Source organism: Anabrus simplex, chromosome 2 (genome assembly GCF_040414725.1).
Source record: "Anabrus simplex isolate iqAnaSimp1 chromosome 2, ASM4041472v1, whole genome shotgun sequence".
Taxonomy (NCBI): domain Eukaryota; kingdom Metazoa; phylum Arthropoda; class Insecta; order Orthoptera; family Tettigoniidae; genus Anabrus; species Anabrus simplex.
Window position 1 is genome coordinate 849,345,983 of NC_090266.1, and position 27,092 is coordinate 849,373,074.

The 27,092-nt window shown below is 37.4% G+C and overlaps 1 protein-coding gene across 1 annotated transcript in view; it reads right to left on the bottom strand.

Annotated features, from left to right (window-relative positions):
* Positions 1–27,092, bottom strand: part of LOC136863713 (uncharacterized) — a 562,466-nt gene that overhangs the window by 111,486 nt on the left and 423,888 nt on the right. The window contains exons 17-18 of the mRNA XM_068226053.1: positions 17,379–17,549; positions 4,511–4,715 (exon numbers count right to left, since the gene is read on the bottom strand). Coding sequence (XP_068082154.1) covers positions 4,511–4,715; positions 17,379–17,549 — 376 coding nt within the window. The remainder of the gene's footprint in view (positions 1–4,510; positions 4,716–17,378; positions 17,550–27,092) is intronic.

The following is a 27,092-nucleotide window of genomic DNA, read 5'->3' on the forward strand; positions in this document are numbered from 1 at the left end:
ACGTCTAGCAAGAGATTATTTAGTTAAACTTTATTTCATGTGCATATCTCAAAATAAATGTCAAGCCTGTTTTAAAATTATTTCTTTTGTACCGTCGTCATCCCTTGTCCACCTTGGAATCTCTCGTATGCTTGCTGAACTGACCGGGTAAATAGGGGCAATCATACATACATACATACATACATACATACATACATACATACATACATACATACATACATACATACATACATACATACATACTATAACCTTCCAATGGATTCTGGATCGAAGTTAAAGGAACTATTGAAGTTTATGGTAATAAAGAAACTAATGGAAATCATGTCAAGGTATACGTCCAGTCGTTTTACGTCCAGACACATTAAAAATTCGAGATAACTCGCTCAATTGAATAATAAGTTTATCGGGAATTGGATATATATACAAATTCATAAGCTCATAACCCCATTGTATTCAAATAATTTGTGTCTAGGAATGTAATATTTGAGTACAAGCAAATACTGTTGCATGAAAATGTTGTATTTTGACAGAAGAGTAAAACAATTCTCTGTGTGTGACGTTTAGTTCCAATAACGATATATACGACAGAGGCCATTGAATGGATTGAATGATACATGTCAAATTTCGATTTCATCTGCGCTGGTTATGCAGCTGTCACGGATATTTTCGAGTAATAGAGAAGTCGGTTATGAAACAATCGATTGGTACATAGTTGAAGAAGACGACACGGATTGTTAAGCGTGTTCCTTTATCTGAACTCCCGTTCACGAGAGTGTCTTATGTCAAGGGGACTATTCCTCAAATCTCAAACAAATATAGAAAGGAAGTTATATGCCAGTGATTTATTATGAATTATAAAAACGCGAGCCAATATATTATTGATATAATAGAATAGGATTTTGTTTTAGAAGAACATTGTAATTAAAAAGAAGGAGATTGAACATCACATAAAACAAATATATACGACAAGAAGGAAGCTAGTCATAAGTTGTAGGAATCTGAATAGCTGTTGTATAATAATACGAGAAGTAAATTTAAAATTACGAGATATAGCGTTTAATATAAAGATAATAAGGCGAGTGTCGCAAAGAAACGCTAATATATTTATTTGAGTGTGTAATATCATAATAATCCTGTTGTACAAGTTTCAGGTATCATGATGCCTACCTATATGAAGGATTGTTATTGTGAGCCACCAACCAGCATGAATATGCAGACCTAAGCCAGGTTGGAATCCTGGCGGGTCTGGAAATATGTTGAGATGATTTAAACCATGATGTTACAACAGCCAAAATGATGGAGCTGTGTCTGCAAGAATCCGTCAACGCGATAAGTACCCAAAAGATTGTCGTTTCCTTTATTCTAATACGTAGTTGCATTACAGTAGTGTAGATTTTCTTTCACGTTATTAGAATGTGACGTGTTCATAGGATACAACTTGAGTGATATGACTTGATTGTCGCTAGGTATAATGTGACATCCGTGGAGTGTCGTTAATCTTCTAAATAATGGCGTAGTTGGAGTCATAGTTTTCCATGCACCATTCAGCTGATTTCGAGCACCAACTATAAGTTTTATATAGGGATTTTACTAAGGATTTGTCAATTATGTTTCGTCTTCATAATTGATTTTTTAACATTCCAGTTATTGCATGGATAATTCTCATTCGAGTAATCATAAAGCAATTGATAGTGACGAGATTGGAAATCTCCCATAATGCTTATGTAAATCTTCGTAAGAGAAATATTTGAATTGGATCGCGATGACATAATGGTGAATTTCACACGTATTTGCGAATAGGATAGTCTTCTTCAGTGATAATGTGCTTGTATGATTTGAGTGAAGGATTAAGAGTAAGCATGATGTACATGTAAAATGATAGGAAGTATTGAATGATAGGGTCGTCGATATAATGAAATGATAATATGCGCGATGATTATGGTATAATAGTTCGTTGGGAAATAAGCATTACGAGCAATGTAATGTAGTCTTCGAGAATCCCAATGAGGTTAATGTTGAGGGATATAAAATATGTGTTCATCATGCGAATATATTGCTTGATATTGGTAAATGGACAAGCATTTAAAGGCTGACAGTTGTATTTCAAAATAATATTTCCCAAAGAATACTGGCATATTGAACGTGTGAATGGTCGTCAGAATATTAACCCATGATACGGTAATGAAACGAATTTCATGCATTTGATAGATAATTGCGGTTGGAAGATCTTCAACGCCAAGTAATACCAACGAGAAATGCGAAATATCGTATAAATGGTACCTAGCACAAACTGCTAACCCCAACCTAGCACACGGGGGCGAAACACTGGCAACCAGGAATGACTTAGCTGGAAAATTTATAATGTCCAATAACGGACCATTTATCTTGGTATTATAAATTTACTCATTCGGGACAAATATTTCAGATTCCCTATCGGAATCAACATCTATATCAAATAATATTAGTGTCGTATGATGTAATGCATAACTTAGTACTTCCTATTGAGTAGTTGTTGATATAGTATGCATGTCTGTAGTCAGTATTAGAATTTCAAATATTTACAGGGGAATCTATGGATTATTCTAGATGCTGTGGGACAATGATGACCCCAAATCATGATTATCTTTGATGATGTGTAGCTAGATATTTGATGTATTTAGGTGCAGCAATTTTTAGGATTACATGACTATGCTGTTCCTGTTCTGCAATTTGGGACATTATTTATTGGAGATGAGGTACGAGTTTAATTTTGATGTCCATGATCATGTGGTTATTAGGTTTCCCAACGTTGAATGCAGGTTATTGACGAACACTCAAGTTGTTATTTGGGTTTTCGCTGATTTGCGTGATGATTGTTATGATATATTAATAGAATACCAGAGGACAAGATTTTGGCCAACAAATGACAAATATGAATGAATAAATGTTTTCTTTTAAGCCTTCATCAGATTGTCATGTTGGATTTGATGAATTGTTTGAGGTATTATTTAACGCTAAGTTGATCACCAACATATTTCTTTAATTGTATGATATTATAATGCCTTGTGTGCGAAGAACGTAACAACCAACGAAATTTTACAGATATTTATTCAACTGCGTTGATTGTCATATTCAATTTCCTTTATTATCCGAACATGTTGTTATTTTAAATTATTATTGTCAGTTATGTTTCATTGAAAGATGGTTTAATTAAATCAGAATATCCTTCCAAAGAAAAATAAATTCTCGATGTTCTTATTTATAGATTAAGTATTAGGATAATGTCCCAAAATACGTATTCTTGTGACGTCGATAAGAGCGTGATGGTAAACGTTGTAACATGTGACCAGTATTCAACGAACTTACACACCTGCGAGTGGATTTTCATGGATCTCCGTTAACACCAGCCGTGGCATACCCATAATATTATTTCAACCTTTTAGTCAGAACCATCCATGAACGGTCATACATTTCCGCCGCACAATGTAAGGTCACAATACACACGCACGCACGCGCACACGCGCACAAGCACACACACACACACACACACACACACACACACACACACACACACACACACACACACACACACACACACAGAGAGAGAGAGAGAGAGAGAGAGAGAGAGAGCTTTAAAAAATGACAGTAGAACCAATAGCCCTGAATAACACCTTATGTTATTTTGTCTATAACAAAAATAATTACTGTACAACAGTGTACTTTTCTGAATGATAATGTCCTTCATGAAGTGTATAATATCATACCCTTAGTTGAACTGATTTTGCAATACTTATTCAAGGCAAACAAGTGTCTATTGTGAATACTGCTATCCTCTACAAGTGACTCCTGACTTTCTACTTGCTGATGAGGAACAATATTTTCAGTTATTTTTTCCTGCTATTATAGATGATTGAAACATTGATTGAACTGCAATTACTCTGTTAGGAAAACAGGAAAGTGCCTCTTTGAGTGTATGTATGTATGTATGTATGTATGTATGTATGTATGTATGTATGTATGTATGTATGTATGTATGTATGTATGTATGTGTTAATAAACATTTATGTATTGTAAATTGTACAGTACTTCTGTGACTACAGTACTTCATTGGTTCCTAGGCTGAGAGTCAGTAGTAGAGGGTAGCAGTATTTATGGTAGAATTTACAAAATCAGTGAAACTAAGAGTTTACTATTACCATACTTCATGAAGGACAGTAATGTTCGAGAAAGTACAGTATTAAACAGTACCAGTAATTATTTTTGTTGTACACCAAATAAAACAAGATCTTATTCAGGGTTATCGTTTCTACTGTCATTGGTTCTACCGTCATCTGTTTGAAGGTCTCTGCTTGTTGATGAGGAACAATATTTTAAGATTTCTGTACCATCATAGATGATTGCAACATTTATTGGACTGCAATTGCACTATTAGGAAAACAGGAAAGTGCCCTTCTGAGTTTAATATTACACTTAAGAATACTCTAAATCTGTTTCTCTGATAGTTATTCCTGAAGTATTACTGAAGGCTTACCATTTGCTGCCAAGTATAACACCCACATGTCAATTTCATGGATGTTATCTGGTAGATTGGCCTGGATTGCCACATCACGTGCTGTGCGATATAGTTCATCTCTGTACCCCACGTTGATTTGAGTCTCCTGCAGAAGCTGAAATAGCGCATTACGTCCATGGGAACGAGCAGCAGCAAAGTGCAACATACTCTGCCCGTGTTCGTCCTGAAGTAAAACATTATAATATTAATATAGGATGACTTATTTAAACAATTCTGTGAAATGTAACAGTGCATGTAGTAATAGTGCGCATGTATGCACACACACACACACACACACACACACACACACACACACACACACACACACACACACACACACACACACACACACACACACACACACACACACACACACACACACAATATTATCTGAATACCATGAGACTGTTGTGATGGTTATCTAATTAGAATACCATGAGAATATAATGGTGGTTATCTAATTTTTGCAGGATATATTCATTATACAATACTGAAGTAATGATGTAACATTTCACTGTCATGGTACAAAAGGTGGCGAGTAAATCATTTAATGGTGTGTCAAACCCTGACTTGCACAACTTAAGGGGAGGTTGTAAGTCCTATACTGGCAATGTTAAATTGACAAAGTTTGACTGCACTTTTCTCAGAAACTATTAATCCTATGTGGTTGAACTTTTATATACTTGTTGATACATATCTCATCAATACAATGACATATTTTTTCAATGCTGAGTGGAAAGTTTATTTTCCATATTCTTGTAACTACTGTACACTAAATTTTCCCCATGCTTTCCCATTAAAATGTTTGGTAACTTCCATGATTTCAAAACAAAAATGAAAGCTAAGTTATACCACAGCTAACTATGGAATAACTGTAAGAAAAGTTCACACATCTAAGGTTGTAATATTCAAAGAAGCATTCTGACATTTCTTAGAGGGAGGTCCGTTTACTACCTGCCTGGGTGGGAATAAGGGAGTAGGGGTTATGGTTGCCATGGAAATGGGCTGGTCCACTGCAGTTGCCATGGAGATAAGCCTGCTGGCCAGCTCGTATTGATTGGAGTTACATGTTATAAACCTCATTTTAAGTCCGTATTGAAAATGTTTACAGTTCAACAATAATAAAGGTGTTTTAATTTGTTCCACCTATTCAATACTTATATAATATAATATAATATAATATAATATAATATAATATAATATAATATAATATAATATAATATAATATAATATAATATAATATAATATAATATAATATAATATAATATAATATAATATAATATATATAATATAAGTATTGAATAGGTGGAACAAATTAAAACACCTTTATTATTGTTGAACTTGATTGGAGTTGCCAAACCTCTCACTTGTGAGGTGTGTACAACAGAACACAGCAGTCTGTACGAATGGACAATTGGGCCGAAGCAAGGGGAGGGAGAAAGGAATGTGGCAACACCGTGCATTGGCATGTGTGATGCTCCTCCCTCTAGCTCTATCTGCCAGAATGCTTCATTCCATATTATGGGTATAGGTAAACAACTTCCTGAAAAAATGCAATAATATGTTATCAAGACAAATTTTGAGAAACCATTGATTTTAAATTGATGGTGTGTTTAATGCATGCCACACCCATATTCTGGATTTTCACTGTTGTCCTCACTACCTCTCGCTCCCTTCCTAGATCTCAGCAGCTTTCTGGCCCTCTGTGCCAGCTCTTTTTCATATCCTGTTAAGAATTTGGAAAATCTTTAGTGCAGTCCTTCCAGGTTGAATACCTAGCTGCTGCAGCTCTTGGACATGACCCACATTTCATGCATTGAATGCCAATACTGCATCATTAACACCTAGAACCAGTGTCTGATACCCCACAAAAACCATTTTTGGCACTTTCCTTTCCTCTTCATTCCTTGAAAATTCATGGTGGTCTGGGCATCATAATGCCTTACATGCAAATCACATCACCATGAATACAGAAACAAACTTTGACCAGCACATATAACTGTCAAACAAACAACAGAATGCAGCATAACATCTGTTTATCAGGCTAGCTGACACATAAACTTCCCAAATGAAAAGGAACTAATTTAGAAAACAGATAATACTGCAGTTCTCAGGCCTGAAGTAACAGATCTACAAAGGAGGCATGGCTCCCTTATGTCACATGGCATCCTTTTTTAAATAAAGGGATAATAATATATTTTGTCCAGTCATCTAGAACCAATTTTTACACCATATTGCTCTCAAAGTTCTGTATAGCCACTGCCCTCCAGGTATACCTGCTGCTTTGATCGTATTAGCAGTAACTTCATCAGTCCGAGCTGACTTACCACTTTTCATCTTTGTTTTAGGGCAATTTCCACCTCATACCAAGTAATTGGAACAGCATCTCTCCTCAGCCTTTCTTCCACCTCTTCATTAGTTTCTCCCTCATTCAGGAGTGTATTGAATGGGTCTTCATTTCATTTCTAATTTCTTGTTCGCTCCTGACTACATTCCCATTTACTGTTTGTAGTGCTGTGATGTCCTCTTTGTCAGATCTCCTGCTTTTAATCAGGCTGTACAGCATCTTCATGTTTCCTTTATTATCTTCCTGTAGTTTTTGGGTAATTCATCCCAACACTTCTTCTCTTCTCTCACAATCCTTTTTGCTTCTAATTTCCTATTTCTTGCTCTAGCTTTTGTATTTTCTTATCTTTTAGTTGACTGTTGTCACTATTTCTGGCTCTTTCAACATACATCGCTTTCTTGGCCTTATTTTGTCCTTTTATTGCTTCTTTTACTCTGTCATTCTACCAGGACGTCCTTTTATTCATGACTTTTCTGCAAGTTCTTCCACACACTTCTTCTGCACTACTGATGAAACTATTTTAAAATTATTCCATTCCACATCACTACAGCTGGACTCTGACATTGGTAACTTGCTTTTGATCATTTCTTGGAACTGTTTACAGTCCTCTTCCTCTAGCTTCCCATCTTTAATACTTGGTATTCTCTTCCTGGTCTTTGTCTTCTGCACTTGGATTCCTGTCAGGTCAGCCACCAGAAGCATTTGATCGCTATCAAGACATTCACTAGGAATAATTTTCACATCTTGCACTTGTTCTCCACACCTTAGGTCAGTTATCATGTAATCTATTACAGACTTACACTCCTATCCCAGCTGTACCATGTTATTTTATGACTTTCCTTCTTCTAGAACCATGTGTTCTTTATCAGGAAGTTATTCCTTAAGCACAAATCAAGTAGAAATTCTGCTTCCATGTTCCTTGTCTCATATCTGAAAGGCCCCATGATCCCTTCATATCCAGTTGTATCTACTCTTACCTGGGCATAACAATCACCCTTTAGTAATATTTATACTGTCCTCTAGATTTTGGAGGAAATTCAGCTTTCCATCTTCACTACAACCCTACTGAGAGGAATAGATCTTCACAACTGTTAGATATTCTCCTTTCAAACACACCTTCACTTTAATAATCCTCTCATTAATGAAAGTTACATCAGAAATGTAGTCATTGTCCTTGTCAAGGACAAAGCCAACTCCATTCCTTGCTTCCATCTTATTTCCATACATCAGTATAGTTTGTATCCATCATTCAATAGTTTTGTGTTACATCCCTTCCACTTTGACTCACTTATACCTAAGAAATTAATGCATCTATGCTTCATCATATCTGTTTTCTTGTTACATTTTCCAGTCAGTGTTAATATGTTCAAGGTAGCAATTCTGAGTCTGGCTTTTCTGTTATTTGTCTCCCTTTGGTGTTTCTTATACTGTTTGGATGTACTTCAGACTTGTTTGATTTGTCATTATTTCCAAAACTACCTACTTATAGTTTGGTCTTCAGTTGAGTTATTTCATGTTCTGAAGCTTGTTCTTTGGTTGAAAGCAATTTACAAAATACTCTTCCAGCTGACTTGCTAGGCCTATCGCCGAAGACGATTTTTCTTTCAGGGTTTTTCTCCATTAGCCTTTAGCAGTCCCCTGTCACATCTGCAAGGCAGCAGTTCATTGATGAATTTATGTGCCATTTCCTACACAAAGATTTCATCAAACCTCCCAAAGAGAACTCTTCCACATATAGCCATTGGTTCATCCTTAGGTTGTCAGGTTTGGTACTGGCCGCTCAACTCTTGGCCAGACAGTCGCAGGTTGTACCATGTACTGTCACATAAGGTAGCAGGATTTCTCCTGACCTGACACCTTACACTGAGAATAACAAGTAAATTTTAATGTAACTGCAACCCTGGAGGGAAAACTTCCCCTTTCTCTAATTAGAAGATAGAATTTTGTATTTTAAGACATAGGGAACATATAATTGACTCTATAATTGTTACATAATTGCTTTTATGTGATGTGGTGTAGCTTTGGATGTGCTCTTGATGGAATGAAATACTCTTGTCATCAACACTTTCATACAATTAACATCTCGTTCAGCTATAAAGTTCCTAATATAGGTAAACAAGCGAGAGCAAAAGTTAAGTCAATTAGATTCAGGTCACCAGCACAAGTGAGTTGCAGTTTGTCCATCTAAAGTTTCTAAAAATAAATCTTGATATCAATCTTGTGAATTATTGATATATCTACAGCAGTCATCACCAGCTTCCCGTATTAGAGCAGAACGCAACGTTATTCCATAGCGTTATTCAGCAAGTGCAGTGTAGGTAAAGAGGTTGAATGTTGTAGCAATGTCTTTGTGCAAGATATGGTATGATATTTTTGTGACCGAGAGAGTTGGCCATGCGGTTAGAGTCAGAGTCATGCAGCTGTGAGCTGTCATTCAGGAGATAGTGGGTTTGAATCCCACTGTCGGCAGTCCTGAAGTGCACTAGCCATGCGTCTTGGTGCGTGTGCTATTTACCAACTGATGAGCCAAACTTAGCACACTGGGGTGAAACACTGGCAACCAGAAATGAGTTAGCTGGAAAATTTATAATGTCCAATAACGGACCATTTATATTGGTATTATAAATTTACTAATTCGGAACAAATATTTCAGATTCCCTATGGGAATCAACATCTATATCAGATATTGTGTATCCAAGCAATTATCAACCCATTTCAGTTGTTTCAATCATATCTAAAATAATAAAACATTGTATAAAGAAACAGCTATCTGTATATTTTGAAAAGTATAATTTATTAAATGGCACAGAAGTTTGGATTCAGAACTAATAAATCCACCTAACCTGAGAAGCTGTGACTGAAGTAATTCAAGGTTTTGAGTCTCGCCACATTACAAGTGCAACACTGTTGGACCTCAGCAAAGCTCTTGATTTGGTACCATACAATATACTAATAAGTAAGCTTAGCTATTGTGGCATGAAGGATTTAGAGTTATTGTTAATTACATCCTACCTCAATGACAGATATCAAAGTGTACTGGTAGAAAATCAACAATCTGTCTCTTTCAAACTAAAACCAGGGGTGGTTCACGGTTCATTTATAGGAACTTTCCTCTTCCTTGTGTATATAAATGATATTGTAAATAATTTACCCTGTAAATTGCTCTATGCAGATGACATTACTGTCACAACAAGCAATAGAGACTCAATAAATCTTGAAGAGGAAATGATAGAAATGCTAGACAAATCATCCTCTTGGTTGCAGGCAAATAAACTTATCCTAAATAGCAGCAAGACAGAAATTATCTACTTCCATTTAATTAATTCAAGTTTGGGGAATAATGATCAAAATTCTGTTATATTATTGGGATTGTATCTGGATTGTAAATTTACCTGGAACACACACATGCAAAATCTATGTACAAAACTGTCTAGTGTGATATTTTTACTTCACAGACTTCAAGTGTCAGTTAGTAGTAGTCAGATGCCTTCTTTCATTCAGACCTATCATATGGTACTTTGTTATGGGGTAATTCAACAGGGGCTCAAGATGTGCTGAAGTGGCAAATGAAGGCAATAAGATGTATCAAAGGTAAGGCTACCAGGGAATCATGTAGACCTTATGTTTCAAGACTTTGCAATTATGTCTCTTCCCTCATTATACATATATCATAGCATACTGAACACTAAGGAAAATCTAGATGACCTAACAACTCACACAAATGTACACTCATATGGCACAAGAAAAAGGAATGATTTAGATTTACCACCTCTTAGGATGAGGAAAACACAAGAAAACTATAGGTATAATGGCATTAAATCAGCCAACAAACTACCTGCCCAAGTAAAGGATATACCCCTATATAAATTCAAAAGAACTTTTAAAAATAGTTCACATCCAATAGCTTCAACTCAGTATCTGAATTTGAGGAAAAAGTAATGCTATTTCAAAGGGGAATATAAATGCCAATGCCATCCTGACATATTGGTAAATTGTAGTCTTTTGTTACTTTTTTTATGAATAGTGCTATGTTTATTGTAGCTTGTATGTATATACTGTAGTTGTAATTTTTTGTTTGTACTTAATGGCATATTTATAATGTTCTATATTTATGTACATATGACTGTTTCTATTGCAACTGTCAGTTTCCTAATGACAATAAACCTATTGTAATCCTCATTCTAAAAAATGCAATCAGTTAAACACTGTGTAATGACATCATTGTGCATTTTGCTGGAGATGACTGGTCTAGAGAGTAAAAGTTTTACTCCTTTCAGTGTTTTGAATTGTGCTACTAATTTGTGGCTGGGAGTGAAGATCTGAATGAAAGAAGAAAAGGAATCAACAGATCATCCTGCAGATCTTTTGGCTTAAGATACAATAATACCAATATAAATGGTCCGTTATTGGGCATTATAAATTTTCCAGCTAACTCAATCCTGGCTGCCAGCGTTTTGCCCCTGTGTGCTAGGCTGGGCTCATCAGTTGGTATCTAGCACACCTACCAAGACGCTGGCTAGTGCATACCGTGGAGGCCACTGCGTAGACTTGAGATATGCTAATATAGCATGTTCGTATAAAGCGATGTTTTACGTATTGCTAAGAGCTTGTATCAGCTCTAGCTTGATTGACTTAACTATTTCCAAGGTTGTAATACAGAGGGCAGCACCCTCAGTTGTGAACACGGAGGGTCATTCTTTCCGGCGAGTCTGTAACTTTATCTCTTTGACTCGAATGTGTGTTGTGGTTGTGAGAGAGGAATATAAAGTGGACTCCAGGCAGATCGGAGTGGCTTTTCTGAGCTACAGATGGGTATTTAGTCGATTTAAACTCAGCCTATACTACCATCCTTCTTTTTAATTTGACGGCTGATATTGCAGGTATGGTGATCCTTGCTTTTATATTGGTTCTACGATTATCTCGTCATTTTCTTGTGCCTTTAATCATTGCTGATCGATATGCATCTTTCTGCTCTGCGGCGTGAATGGACCGCGTGTTTGTTGCTGTTATTGTGATGGTGAGATGTGGGTAACTGGGTCTCTGACCAATTCTATTTATGCGCACTGCATTCTAATGTATTTTGCCACCAAATGAATGTATGCCCTGCGTGTCGACGCGGAGATCCATTCGCGTGCGTATGCTGGTGGACTTATGCGTGACCAATGGGTACCTATTATCCTGCTGATGAAATATTTGCGTCGTGCACGTTACTCTGAAATATGTGAGACCTTTGTTTGTGACAATGAGAGTCATACTACATGAGTTTGTGACCAACTTATTGAATGGAGCTACTGCTCGCATTGTTGGCCGTTACCGGCAATGTCTGAATGTTTTGGTGTGTGTTCGTGAGTGTGGGGAGTAAGAAGATGACGTATTGTTCAGTTCAATTTTTTCCTTTTGATCTTGTTTCCGTACTTTGTGTTTGTTTTTCGGTACGGTGTTAATTAGTTTGCCTTGGTCTCTGTTTTGACCGTTTGCTTGCTCACGAGGCCGCCATGTTTGTTTATTTAAATTCAGGTGATGGGCATGCCTGTGATTCTCTTTGGATTTGACTATTGTTCTTTGGTCCAGTGATGTTTTCTCTCTCGGCCATCCCGATACCTGCATTCCTTTATTATATCTGCTCTGTATTTCTTCTCCGGGATGCTTGGGGATCTTATTTTTCTATAGCTATTGTTGTCGATATGATGGAGTTTGATGGACGCGTATGTAAAACAATGTAATTAATCTCGTGGAAAGAACGACCAAACAAATGCGCGTGGATTGTTTTCAGATAGCTAATTATGTAGTGAAATTTGATTGAGACAGTGAGCACGCTGTAAATTAAATATTAATTTTGGTGTTTGAGAAATGCTGTGTTCACGCATTTATGTACTACTTCGACTGAACCAAATGAACACAAGTATGTATCCTTTTTATTTTTTTCTATTGGTGGCTTCATCTTCTTTTTCTTTGAAATCTTATTATATTAATAACCCTCATTTAAATTTTATTTGAATTTTATTGCTAGTAGTTAGTCTCATCCCTGTTGTGCATTGTTAATGAGGGACTTTTCCAGTTCAGGGCTGTGTTTTTTGGCTTTTCCTAGTTGCGGTCCACGCCTCGAATATCCCGATGTGCGTATTGTATTATGTCGTATATTATTGGTAAGGGAGGGGTGTGGTTCAGACTAATTGTAGCCACCGGCAGTGCCAATGCATTATAAGAGACTTTGTCTCATTACCAAAAATTGATGCCTGCTTGGCCATCAGATGATACAGATGTTGATTCCCATAGGGAATCTAAAATGTTTGTTCCGAATGAGTAAATTTACAATATCAATATAAATGGTCCGTTATTGGACATTATAAATTTTCCAGCTAACTCACTCCTGGGTGCCAGCGTTTTGCCCCCGTGTGCTAGGCTCGGCTCATCAGTTGGTACCTAACACACCTACCAAGACGCTGGCTAGTGCATACCGTGGAGGCCACTGCGTAGGCTAATTATAGCCACCGGCAGTGCCAATGCACTATGAGAGATTTTGTCTCATTACCTAAAATTGATGCCTGCTTGGCCATCAGATGATACAATGGCAGATAGGTTGTCATTTTTCTGCTACCAGTATAAGGGGTTTTCTCCTGGATTCATATTTCATGAATGCTTCTTGGCAAACTGTCGTAATACTGTAGCTGGATTTTTTTACATTTTAAACATTTTTATTCACAGTCAGTATCATACATACGTACACACAGAGGGTCTCTCTTATAAACCCTGACCGAATGCACAGTGTTTGTTCTCTGTGCTAGGGCAGCTGCTTCAGCCCAAATAACGTTGCAGGGGGCCGCCCTGCTTTAACCACAAATTCAGTCTTACATGAAATCTTACCTTTAAAAGATGGTGAAAGTGTCATCCTTCATAATGAGGGACTTCATAAACAACATTAGGTTTTTCTGCACACCAGTAGTGAGAGTTATGGCAGTTTACACTACCATTAAGATGAAACCAGGCCTTATATGAAAAGAACACAAGCTATAGGAGTAGGTCGAACAAACGATCATTCAATGATGCAAGATACCACTTACAATATCTCACTCTTGTGGCTGGATCAGCAGGTTTTAAACAACAGGCCCCGTGTAAACCTGTATAGTTTGATGTGTAACTGCTTTGTAGCTCCATATGCAGAAGAAAGCGAAACCCCTACTTGTAGTGATAAGTTTGTGAGTGATTTATTCGGCGACCATACAAGATTCGCACCAATGTCATCTAGCCTTTCCTCTGTTAAAACTGTTTGTGTGTGCACATGTTTTTATTGAGCACTGAGCAAGTAGTTTCAAATTTATTTACAATTATGTGAATCTGTGCTTGTGAAGGTGGCACTTCTCCAGGAAATTGCTGAATAAATGCATCGCGTCCTCATCGAGCCAACTTGTACTTAAAATATCTTTTACGTACAGTGTTGCAATGGTAACTGTCTCACCATTGTAACAGCTGAAATTCAGACTGGTTACTGATGCTGGGTCAAACATGTGCATGCTCGTTACAAGGTCAAGATCTAAGCCTCCCGTACAGCTGCTTAGGTTTCTGAGAGAACGCTGCTGGACGGTCTGAGTTTATAAGAGAGACTCTGTACATATACATACAGAGGTAATAAGAGATACAGTGTGAATCCCACATAAGATGAACGTGTGTGTGGGCTTCATGAATATAGTAGCTAGATGTTTGATTATACCCTAGATATTATTTATAGCTAGCAAAGCTGGCCATCTAAGCAGACCACAGCAGATATGGAATGTTGTTATCTCCTAAGAAGGTAAGTGTAGTTGTCACTAAACGAGGACTGGTATTGTTTTCCTGTGCACCAGGCTGCCTGGCAAGGAACCTCCCATCACGTTTATATAAAGAGGAATATGAATAATCAGAAAACAAACTATTCTGTCATTCCTCCTTCCAGCTAACATCTCTTGATATATCTTTGAAGCCTACTGATCTTCTGGTGACTTGTCATTGGCAGTCCCCACTGTTATCTTTAAATGATGATGATTCTCCCTAACATTGGGCTGTGTTGGTCATCCAGAACATTGTCTTCATACAGTTCATCCTTCTTCAAACAATTCTCTGAGTACTCTTGTAGTAACAGAAATGCTGTGCACCCGTAATTGTGCAATTTCCTGGAACTATGTATTACATTTAGTGTACCATCAATGCAACCCCCTTAAAATCAATAATATGAATGTAAATTTATCGCTCACGCGGATATGGTATTCTTAACAGCTTCTGCAGACTGGTAGTAAACAAGCACTGATAGTGTGACTAAAAATCACAATGTATTAACTAGTTATTAGTAGTGATCGGCAACGCTCTCGCTCGAGACTCTCGAGACTGACGTCGCAGATCTCGAGACTCTCGCGATAATCCCGAGACCGATCCTTCTGTAGTGCAAGCTGTACGACGTTCCAGTAACTACGGCTATAAACTTGATAGTATATCATTTGCAGTTATTGCGTGAAATAACGTTCTCTTATGGAAACTTGTGAGCCAATACATTTTGTCAAAAGCCTGGAAAAGTACTGCATGTTCAACTATGAACCCCTTAATACCATTAACTAACTCGTCTCGAGTTCGAATAATGCACGCCTCTAGTATCCAGTTATGTGTACCTACAGCAGCCGTCAGGTTCTGTACTTAAACCACTCATTTGTGTACCTACCAGTGCATATAATGCCCGAATGCGTATCCTTTATAATTCTGTTATACTGCGTCAAAATAGACATCGGTATAAATGAACGCTCTAGTCGCTTGTTGGCACGTATTTACGAAAATGGGAAGGCCCGTGGTTGGCTGTTCACGTATTCGAAACAAACAACATTCAGCTCCGACTACCTCCACGCGTACGACACGCTGCTCGCCGCACATTGTGGGGACAACGCTCTCGAGATTTCTCGAAATTTCTCGCGAGAAATAATGCCTGCGCTAGTCTCGAGAAATCCCGAGAAATCTCGAGACCTCGTCTCACACTGCCCATCGCTAGTTATTACCTACTTTGCTAGCTGTAATTTGGGTCTATCTGATAGGCCTAGAGGCATTATATCTGAAAAAAATGAGAATATATTGCTGATCATTTCAGAGTACTACGTAAGTAACTATCCTCTGAAACTCATATGCTCAGAAGGCTCCTTTATGATTTTCAATATGCAAATAATTTTATGGATATTAATGGGTATAAGGGAAATCAAACAGAAAAAGTGGTGAACTAGCCTCCACTACTGCTGAATGGTTAGGTTGCTGACTCTGGCATGTGCTTAAATGGTAAAGTCATCAGTTAGATGCGTAATTAACGCTCGCTGGTGAGATGAGTCTAGAAATCAAATTATTAGGTTGCGTTGTACTGCATAATGTTACATATTTATAAGACAAGAGGTGATGTACTGAGTGATTCATTCCTCAGTGGAGAAAGAAATAGGAAAATATATTTATTGCTAAGTAGCCAGTTTTAAATTTGAAATATAAAATGATCAAGCTGTTATTATTTAACAGAACTTATCACAATACCATCATCATTGATATATTTGTGTGTCACTCTTTTTCCTTCTGTCGGCTGCATTCCTACCAACTATTGATCACCCATCATACTCTCTCAAATTTGGAGAAGACAGTGATTAGGTACAGTGTAGAATACACTGATTTTTATACCATTAGTAATTTTGTAATAGAATTGCCTTAGAAGTTACGTGGTAATACCGGCATCGGTCTCGTGAAAGGTGTCAACCTTCTAGGCATGTTAATTAAACAGTAAGCAGGAACCTAAGGGGAACATGTACAATAAGGGGAAGGTCTTTTGCACAACATGAAGAAAGTAATCTTGAATTAGAAAATGAATGTAGTAGGCTACAAGCAAATTTGTTGATTTGTCTTCACCCTGGCGTAGTTCATTTTGGAATATTATGAAGTAAGGCATCATGTGCTTTAAATGGGAATGGACTGCACCAGTTAAAACTGAAAACTGAACAAGGTATCCAGCCTAAAGGTGAAGACAGATGGCTTCCGATTGAGGCTGGTGATTAGGATTTGATTGGGTGTAACTTTCCTAGCTATGTGATGTGGATGGAGGAATCGCAACTAATGAGGATGTCATAACAAACGCGCATGGTACACATGCATGGGCTCTGGAGAAACTTTATACTGTATAACAATTTAGCGTAATCTTGCCTCCAGGAAATATTTACAAAATAATGCCTGCGTTGGAACAGAGGTGAGTTTTTAGACGGAATCTTGCCAGCTGTAGAGGTTTATCATAATATTTTCAGTCTCAAAACCACAGGGGTTTCATTTCCATTTCAAGTTTTATAATTAAGCAATTCAAAGTGCACTAGAATAGATGCCACAGAAGCATATGTCAGCAGATAAAATCCAAGTGCACAGGTTCCTAAATTGAAACCGTGATGACAAGTTGTCTCATTTAATCAAACCTTTTTTGATAAGCACAACCAGATAATGTAACAGGGAAGAGTGTGTGACACTTGCCCTATTAGCACTGCTGTATGCATCGTCTGGTGATGGTGGACGCGGGTCATCCTCATCGTCCAGGTCCGGTGAAGCTAGCGGTCTATGGATGGCACTGTGTGTAGGTTCTGAAATGGCAACATGGTTGCTTGGCGGTTCTTCTGATCTAGTTGTAATTAATACCTCTGACTCCTGTAACAGAAAAACATTTGATTGGAATCTTTGGAATTTCATGTAGATACATATTAAGTGCCAAATATGACTGAGGGATATTAAAAAATTCCCTTTCTCTCTAGATTTAATCTTCATCTCCATATGCTAAGAACAGCCATATGAATGAATCTACAATATATTGTCAGTTAGTGGAAAAGTTAATTAGTTTTTAAAAAATCTAAGTTACTTACTGAAATGTATTCTCCCTGACCCCATATCAAGAAACAAAACTAAGGAGTAGGCATACATGTACAATGACTGAAATGTATACTGATTGTTATTAGTTGTTGTTCTGAGGGTCATTGAAGTCATCACCCAATAACATATTAATTGCTGAATAAATATAAATGAATATACATGCACGAAATTCAGTACATGATAGATATTTCTTTGCATGGTAAAACTTACTATTTGAAGTTTGTTAACAATAGAAATTATATTGTTCGAGAAAGACTGCATTTTCAATTTCTCAACTCCTATCTCAAAGTAACACTTTGGATTTCTCCGACATAAGGGGACTTTTGGTACCATGTGTAATTAAATAAATACATTTCAATAATAATAATAATAATAATAATAATAATAATAATAATAATAATAATAATAATAATAATAATAATAATACAGGATTCATTCAACATTTCAATACATATTTTGCTATATGTAATGTCACCTTTATCAAATGAAACCAGATACCCTGCTGTTGTTTCAGGAACTTCCCTGTGAGACTACAACCTATGTAATGTCACTCTACCACACGCATCTTTCTAAACCACTGCATTTAGCAGTTAGTGTTGAGCGAAGGGACAGTATGGTTTATAAACTGTGGCTATTATTTTGATATACTTCAGGACTAAGGGAAGATCAATACAGATTGCTATCAAGTTCTGTCTAAAACAATAATAACACTACGAGAACAAATTTGATCATCATTGGATGATCTATATATATTAAATAACTTGTCCTGACTGACTGATTGATTCCACATCGCCGAGTCAAAACTACTGGACATAAAGAAATGAAATTTTGGGGATACGTTCATATTAACATGTAGGTGCTAGCTAAGGGAGGATTTTTGGATATTCCGTCCCTAAGGGGGTGGAAAGGGGGGTGAATTTTTTAAATGAGGATATCTATATCTCAAAAACTTAAACGTTTACAGATGTAAACATTGGTATTTGGAATCTCCTTTAAAAGTAAAGAAACACGTATTTGTTTTGTCTTCGGAAAATCCCATTAAGGGGGCGAAAGAAGGGGGAAAAGGGGTTCAACACCTTTTATAAGGAGACTTATATCTCAAAAACTGAAGATGTTACAGACATGAAAATTGAAATTTGGAATCTCCTTTGAAAATAAAGAAAAACGTATTTTTGTGTTTTTGGATAATCCGATGAATAGGGGGTGAACACGAGTGACAAACGGGGTGAATTCTTGAAAAGACTATATATGCAAATTATCTCAGACACGTAACATATTACAGATTTGGAAACTGGTATATGGAATTTCCTGTAAAAGTAAAGAAACACAAATATTTTTTTTCGGAAAATCCACTTAGGGGAACTGAAAAAGGGGATGATTTTAAAAATTAACATATCTACAGCATATCTCAAAACCTTAACATGTTGCAGACGTGAAAATTGGTATTTGGAATCTCCTTTAAAAATAAGGAAACATGTATTCCTTAGTTTTCGGAAAAACCCTCAACGGGGGAGTGTTTCTTTGAAAGAATTGAAAAATTAGTTGCATTATTTGTATGAAAATGTATATATACATACTACAAAATCTAAAGATGTTACAAACGTGAAAAGTGGTATTTGGAATTTCCTTTAAAAATAAAAGAAACATGCATTTGGTGGGGGAATCAATTTGGAAAGGGGGGGGGGTGGATGAAAACAGAGATTAATTCCTTTTGCAAGGATACATATATCTAAAAACTGAAGATGTTGTAGGCGTGATAATTCGTATTTGGAAGCTCTTTTGAGGAAACGGGTACTGTTTATTTTTGGAAAATTCACTTAAAGGGGAGTGTGAAAGGAAGTGAAAAAATTGAAATATTTCTCTGGAGAAACTTATACCTCAAAACTGAAGGTTGCAGACGTGGAAATTGGTATTTGGAGCCTCATTGAAAAATAAAGAAACACGCATTTTTTTGGGTGGGGTAAAACCAACTTAATGGGCGTGGGTTGAGTGAAAATGGAGTTGAATTCTTTTCATGAGGATACTTGTATCTCAAAAATTGAAGATGTTACAGACATGAACATTTGTATTTGGAATTTTCTTTCAAAGTAAAGAAACACGTAACCTTTTGTCTTTGCAAAATCCACTTAAGGGGAGTGAATTAATTGAAAAATTAGTTGAACTCTTTGTATGAGGATACTTACATCTCAGAAACTAAAGATGTTACAGACGTGAAAATTAGTATTTGGAATCTCCTTTAAAAATAAAGAAACACGCATGTTTGGGGGGGGGGGGGAATCAACTTGGGGGCGGCGTCGGTGAAAAAGATTAATTATTTTTATTGAGAAACTTATATCTCAAAAACTTAAGGTTATACAAGTGAAAGTGTGTATTTGGAATCACCTTAAAAGAATAAAGAAACACGCATTTTTTGGGGGGGAAGGGGGAAATCAATTTAACGGGCTTGGGTGAAAAAGGAGTTGAATTCTTTTTATGAGCATACTTATATCTCAAAAACTGAAGATGTTAGAGGCACGAACATTTGTATTTGGAATCTTCTTTCAAAGTTAAGAAACACGTGTTCATTTGTCTTCGGAAAATCCACTTAAGGGATGTGAATGAATTGAAAAATTAGTTGAATTATTTGTGTGAGGATACTTATATCGCAAAAACTAAAAATGTTAAAGGCATGAAAATTGGTATTTGGAATTTCCTTTAAAAATAAAGAAACACGCACTTTTGGGGAGGGGGGAATCGATTTAACGGGTAAGAAGGGGGGGGGGGATTGAAAAAGGAGTTGAATTACTTTTATGAGTATACTTATATCTCAAAAACTAAACATGTTACAGACGTAAAAATTAGTATTTGGAATCTCCTTTGCAAATGAAGAAACACGCATTTGATTTTTATTCGGAAAATCGACGTAAGGGGCGTGGGGTTGAAAATAAGTAAATAAGAAGTTGAAATATGTTTATGAGGATACTTTATCTTAAAAACTGAAGCTGATATTGACTTGAAAGTTGGTTTTTGAATTTCCTTTCAAAACAAAGAAACACGTATTTTGTTGTTTTCGGAAAGTCCACTTAAGGTGGGAGAGGGGTGGAAAGAAGTGAAGAAGGAGAAGAAGTTGAATTATTCTTATGAGTATACATTTATCTCAAAAACTGAACGTGTTACAGACGTAAAGGCATGAAAACTGGAATTTAGAATCTCCTTTAAAGATAATGAAACACGTATTTTTTGTTTTCGGAAAATCCAGTTAAGGGGCTAAAACGAATTGGAAAAGTGGGCGAATTTTTAAAATGAGTAACGGTAGATTTACATTATATGTCAAAAACTTAACATGTTAGAGACAAGAAACTTGGTATTTGGAAAGTCCTTTAAAAATACAGGAACCTGCACCTTTTTGTTTTCGGAGAAGTCACTTATTGGGGGGTGAAAAGAAGTGAAAAATAGTAGAATTATTTTTATGAGGATGCTTATATCTTAAAAACTGAAGATGTTAGAGACGTGAAAATTGGTATTTGGAAGACACATGTATTTTTGTTTTCGGAAAATACACTTAGTTGCGGGTGAAGGTGGGGGAAGGACTGATCAAGGCGTTGAATTCTTTTTATGGGGATACTTATGTATATCTAAAAAACTGAAGATGTTACAGATGTGGGAATAGGTATTTGGAATCTCCGTTAAAAATAGAGAAACATGTATTTATTTTTCCGACTTGAGAGAAGACTGTTTCTCACATGTACAGTTCTATGTCGCATGGTCGTCTTAGCCCCAAAAGGTAATACCACAAATATAGTTTACAAAGAATTTATGGGATAAATTAAACTCAATTTTTGGGTGAGTTTTTATACTTTAGGAATTTTCGGATAATGCATTAGTACAATGGCGAGGAACGATTACTTTGATCACAGTACGAAATCCACGCGAGCGTAGCCGCGGGTAATTGATAGTTTACAATAAAGAAAAGCTGTACCGGTATGAAGAATTACATGTTCTTATCTATTTTTGTAGAATATTTGCAATCAAAAATTTAAATCCATTGAAGGATATTGAGTGATATGAAGGAGGCTGACTCGCTGAGGGAGCAAAGAATGTTAAATACATGACAGAGGATGCAATTTTGATTTCCCCGCGGGCAGTCGACAAATTTTGAATCAAAACTTTTGCTTCTGGAGAGGCACACATTCCTCTGCTTACAACAGATACGAGTGGCACATTAAAGTTTTAGAGCAAAACGACCAGTCACAGAGCTAAGCTAATCACTCTGTTCCACCTTGTAGCGTGGGGACACATAGGACTCTCCCTTCTACTAATCATAAGCCTTCATAGCTCGTGTAGAGTGATTTGCTTTACTTTCTACCACTGTATATATTTTACTACAGAGGTGGCTAAAAGCTGCACGGTTCACAGTGTGTACAGTTACCACATATTGACTTCGCACACATGAAGAGCTTGGTAGGCGTGTCCGCTCTCGGGGAGAGAAAGACGCAGTGTGATGGGGAGTACTGACTGTGGAGGTGGTCAGGTATATTGTATTAGGGAACATAGTATACACGGTTCAGGACGGCGCGGCGGTTCGTTACAAGTGCTGTTGCAAACGCATTGCATTATGGAAAGCACATCAAGAGAAACAAGAAGTGGCAAAAATTTGCAATCCTTTAAAACGGGCTGGGAATTGCAGTTCTTTTTCACGCCCAACGGAAACAATTCTAAATGCTTATTTTGCCTTCTGACTATCGGCGGACACCGGAAATTTACTGTTGAGCGTCACTATAACGCTGTCCACAAAGAAGAATATGATACAAAAGCATTTAAAGTTAAATTCATCATGGGTCCGTATTGAACTGAGAATAACAGATAGCTATATAATATGGAAAGCACATAAAAATGAGAAGAAGTGGCGAAAATTTGCAATCCTTTAAAACGGTACTGAGTAACCGAATTAAAGTGTTGTAATTCAAACTGAAAGAGATAATAATTTTGTATTGAAAAGGTGGATCTTTCGCAATTTATATTGCTTTTTGTTATACAAAAGTATTTCGTTGTTAAATAGAATATTTTATCACAGGTTTATTCAAGCAAGGACATAACGTATGGATTTGTATTTATTTATTGTATACTAGCAAGATACCCGTGGTTCGCTACGGCTTTAAACTCAAAATTATTTTTCAAAGTTTTACATCTTGGAGAGTCCACTGTTAGCTAAGCCTGTGAAATACGCCCTCAATTCGTACGTCAAACGTTTTTGGGGGAATGATTATTTACTTTCTGATCTAATACTCATTTGAACCCCATACGGAAGAATTTGAATGTTTTAAACCCTATCTTATTTAAAATCTGGGATTTAAAAGCGACCAACCTGTGAAATTTTGATTTTATACGTCGAACAGTAATGGAGGAATATATACATTTTAAGGGGTGAATGTTTTTAAATATTTATTAACATCTAGAGTACAGAAGATCAATTTGCATAAAAAAAATAAGTTAGTGCCTGAAAGGGTTTCGGACGGTCAATCGCCATCTAAACCCCTTAGGGGAGAAATATTTTGAACTATACGACATTTTACACCTAGGACATAAAAGAACACCCTTCTAGTAAAATTACAACGTTGTACGTCAAACAGATTTGGAGGGATGAATAATTTCTTTTACGGAGCTAACCTTATTTAACACTGGAACGTAAAAAAATATTTTCTATTTCACAACTAGGATTTGGAATTGGAATTTTGCCTTCGTACGTTAAACCGTTTCGGAGGAAGGAATGAACTCTCTGACCGGTAAAATTTGTTTCAAACCTTCTGTTATTTAACGCCTAGGATATAATTTGGAATTTTAACTTCATAATTCAACATATGTCATTACAAAAATGTCAGTAGGAATGTAGCGATTGAAAGCAAAAATACTCGATCAAATGAAAAACCTCACACTTTCTCACTTTCAACGAATAGTACTACGGTGCCGATCTAACAGTCCAAAGTTCCAGAGCTGGAATAACCAGGTCGCAGACTGCCGTGAACACTCCTCTGTCATTATTCTGTTAAATATGCACACTACTCATTCCAATCAGTGCCTCAGAGTAGGGATTGGATAGCTCGAATACTATGATGAACCAGTGTGTTACGTACTAGTAACATCAGAAAATGTATGAATCAGAGGAATGGCATGCTAAAGAAGAAAGTTATCCAACTCCCCAGCTACTTCCCGCCAATATACAGGCAGGCTGTTACACGCGGTACGACCAGGCGAGTTGGCCGTGTGGTTAGAGGCGCGCAGCTGTGAGATTCCATCCGGGAGATAGTGGATTCGAACCCCACTGCCGGCATCCCTGAAGATGGTATTCCGTGGTTTCCCATTTTCACACCAGTCACACCAGACTGTACCTTAATTAAAGCCTAGGCGCTTCCTTCACACCCCTATGCTTTTCCTATCCCATCGTCGCCATAAGACCTACCAGTGTCGGTGCGACGGTAAAGCAAATTTAAAAAACCTCGGTACACTGCAGTAATCCTATCTATCGGGGATGTGTGGAAAGAGATGACAAAAAGCACATCACAACAAACAATGGTCAATGTAATGTTATTGTTGATAAAGTTTATGAGCTTTCTATATTGCAGGCCTTCACATCAGCTTTCTTTCGACTCCGTGATATTAGGGCGTCTTACAAAATTATTTATGTCGTAGACAGTAGTTCCCTATTCTCAGACTTTACATACCTATTTTCACTAAATTCTGTTTACCCATTTTCTCGTGACTCGGTGCTGATATGGACTTAGTAACAAAAAACCAAATTCATGAATATCTCTGTGATTATATGCGGTACGGTAACAATGTATAAGACATAAGTGATCGGAAAATTAGTAACTTCTTACATAACTACTACTAACATACGACATAACTAAAGTTATGCTAGTTATGTAGTATTTATCGATACGACCAATAATAACATAAATAACTTATTTGAGAATTACATTTCAGGCCTTTCCCTAAACTACCATTTCAATCAGCGTGACTAAAATAATTTATAGCCTACATTGTAGTGTTTCATCACCCGACTTTACATACCGATTTTCGTTAAATTCTCTTCAGCCGTTTTCTCGTGATGCGCGCACAGACAGACAGACAGACAGACAGACAGACAGACAGACAGGCAGACAGACAGACAGACAGACAGACAGACAGACAGACAGACAGACAGACAGACAGACAGACAGACAGACAGACAGACAGACAGACAGACAGACAGACAGACAGACAGACAGACATTACGGAAAAGTAAAAAACGCATTTCGTTGTTACTGTGGACATGACCGACACAGAAATACCATTCTTTCCAAGTTCTGAGCAATGTACAGACAAAACTCTTATTTTATATATATAGACATCTATCTGTTTCAATATCTTGGGTGTAATATACTGTAGTTAATTATTTAAAATATCCGCGGATAACTATTTTGCGCATGCGGATATTATTTTGTATGTCCGCGCAGGGCTCTACTTATAAGGACTGACGAGGTGTGACTTGAGATCACTTAAGGTTAAGTGATTCGACTATAAACAGACAACTTTAGACATTCAACAGTCGGGATGCGAGAATCAATACTGTATATTCAGCATGTAGTATAGAGGCTTACTTGGTGACTAATTAGCCACTTACTGTAGTACTTGGACGTCAACTTCTACTGGAGCCGGTTATCAGCCCGACTTGAATCAGTAATACGAGTCGTTCACTGCGAGCGAACAAGTATGCTGGTGAAGCTGTATGACTAGACAGAAAGCTAATGGCTTTACGTCGCAACGACACAGATAGGTCTTATGGCGACGATGCGACATGAAAGGGCTAGAACTGGGAAGGAATCGGCCGTGGCCTTAATTAAGGTACAGCCCCAGCATTTGCCTGGTGTGAAAATGGGAAACCACGGAAAACCATCTTCAGGGCTGCCGACAGTGGGGTTCCCGAATACTGGATACTGGCCGCACTTCAGCGACTGCAGCTATCGAGTTCGGTTAGACAGGAATGATTTCTACTTTGTGCTTACGAGCATTACAGTACGAGGCATCATGACTGCAACGTCACTGGAGCTGGGCATAAAGAACTAAGTGCCCGTGGAGGTACTTTTATCTGAGGGGTGTATCTGGACCTCGTGGTGGAACGAGATATCAGAAAGGCAGTACTCAAGTCATGTTGACTTAGTCTACTCCGTGGTATCCAGTAACGATAATAAAGATGATAAAAATTAATGATGAAGGAAGGAAGGAAGGAAGGAAGGAAGGAAGGAAGGAAGGAAGGAAGGAAGGAAGGAAGGAAGGAAGGAATGTGATGTAACATGTTAATGTGATTTTGGAAGGGTATGAAAGTTATATAATGCTGGAAGAATTAGTTGTTATTTATTTATTTATTTATTTATTCGAGTCAGAAGCACCTTACGTATATGTAAAGTCAGTTAAGTAGATTAATTACAGCTACGGATATACAAATATCTATGGTCAAATATATTCTTCGTCCAGAAACTGGCTACTCCATTATCACTATCATGACCCTTCATCAGTTCTTGTGTTGTGTAAGAGAATGGAGACAGTTCACATCTGCATAGGTGTTGCATTGTTTGAGTGTGCCCGCACATCCAGAGCTCTGAACCTTCCAACGCCATTCCAAGTCTGTTGAGGAACCTCCAGACTTCCCAGTCGAAATGTTTGACCTTTTCCACGTGAATGTTATCAAGCTTTACGATTCTTAATCTGCTAAACCGAATGCACAAGAGAGGTCATTTGTTTTATGCTCACTGTCTCTTCGAATTTTGGACTTCATTATGCACCAACTGGCTTTGCTCTTCAACAACAGTTGGTGAGCATTTGATTGGAAGAGACATTTGCAGGAAGACTCCCTATGGCCTTCACCGACTGTGAAGGTGGAGGCATGGTGTGTTGCTGGAACTGTATCCCGGCTACTTCAGGTCTTTCAGGGAGCACCATTGTGGTCTGCTTGATACGAGTCGTCCTCTTGGAGGCTGGTGACCAAAGACAGGATGAAGTGACCTTTGACTGACTTAGTTCGGTTTGTGCCATGATCCCACGTCATACGTCAGGAGGCTCTGTGTCAGCCAGAGAGTAAAGTTTGTAGACAGGTGTTGGTTTCAGGCATTCAGTGATGGTTCTACATGATTCATTCGAAGCAATATCAACTTGTTTGGCATGAGCGGGCCGATACCAAACAGCGGAGTAATGCAGGGACAAGGCGGTCGTACGTAGTGTCTGAAGATGTGCACCGAAGTTAGCTCCAGTCGATTTACGGAGGATGTTATTTCTCGCACAGACCTGTTGTTTGGTGTTCACACAATGCGA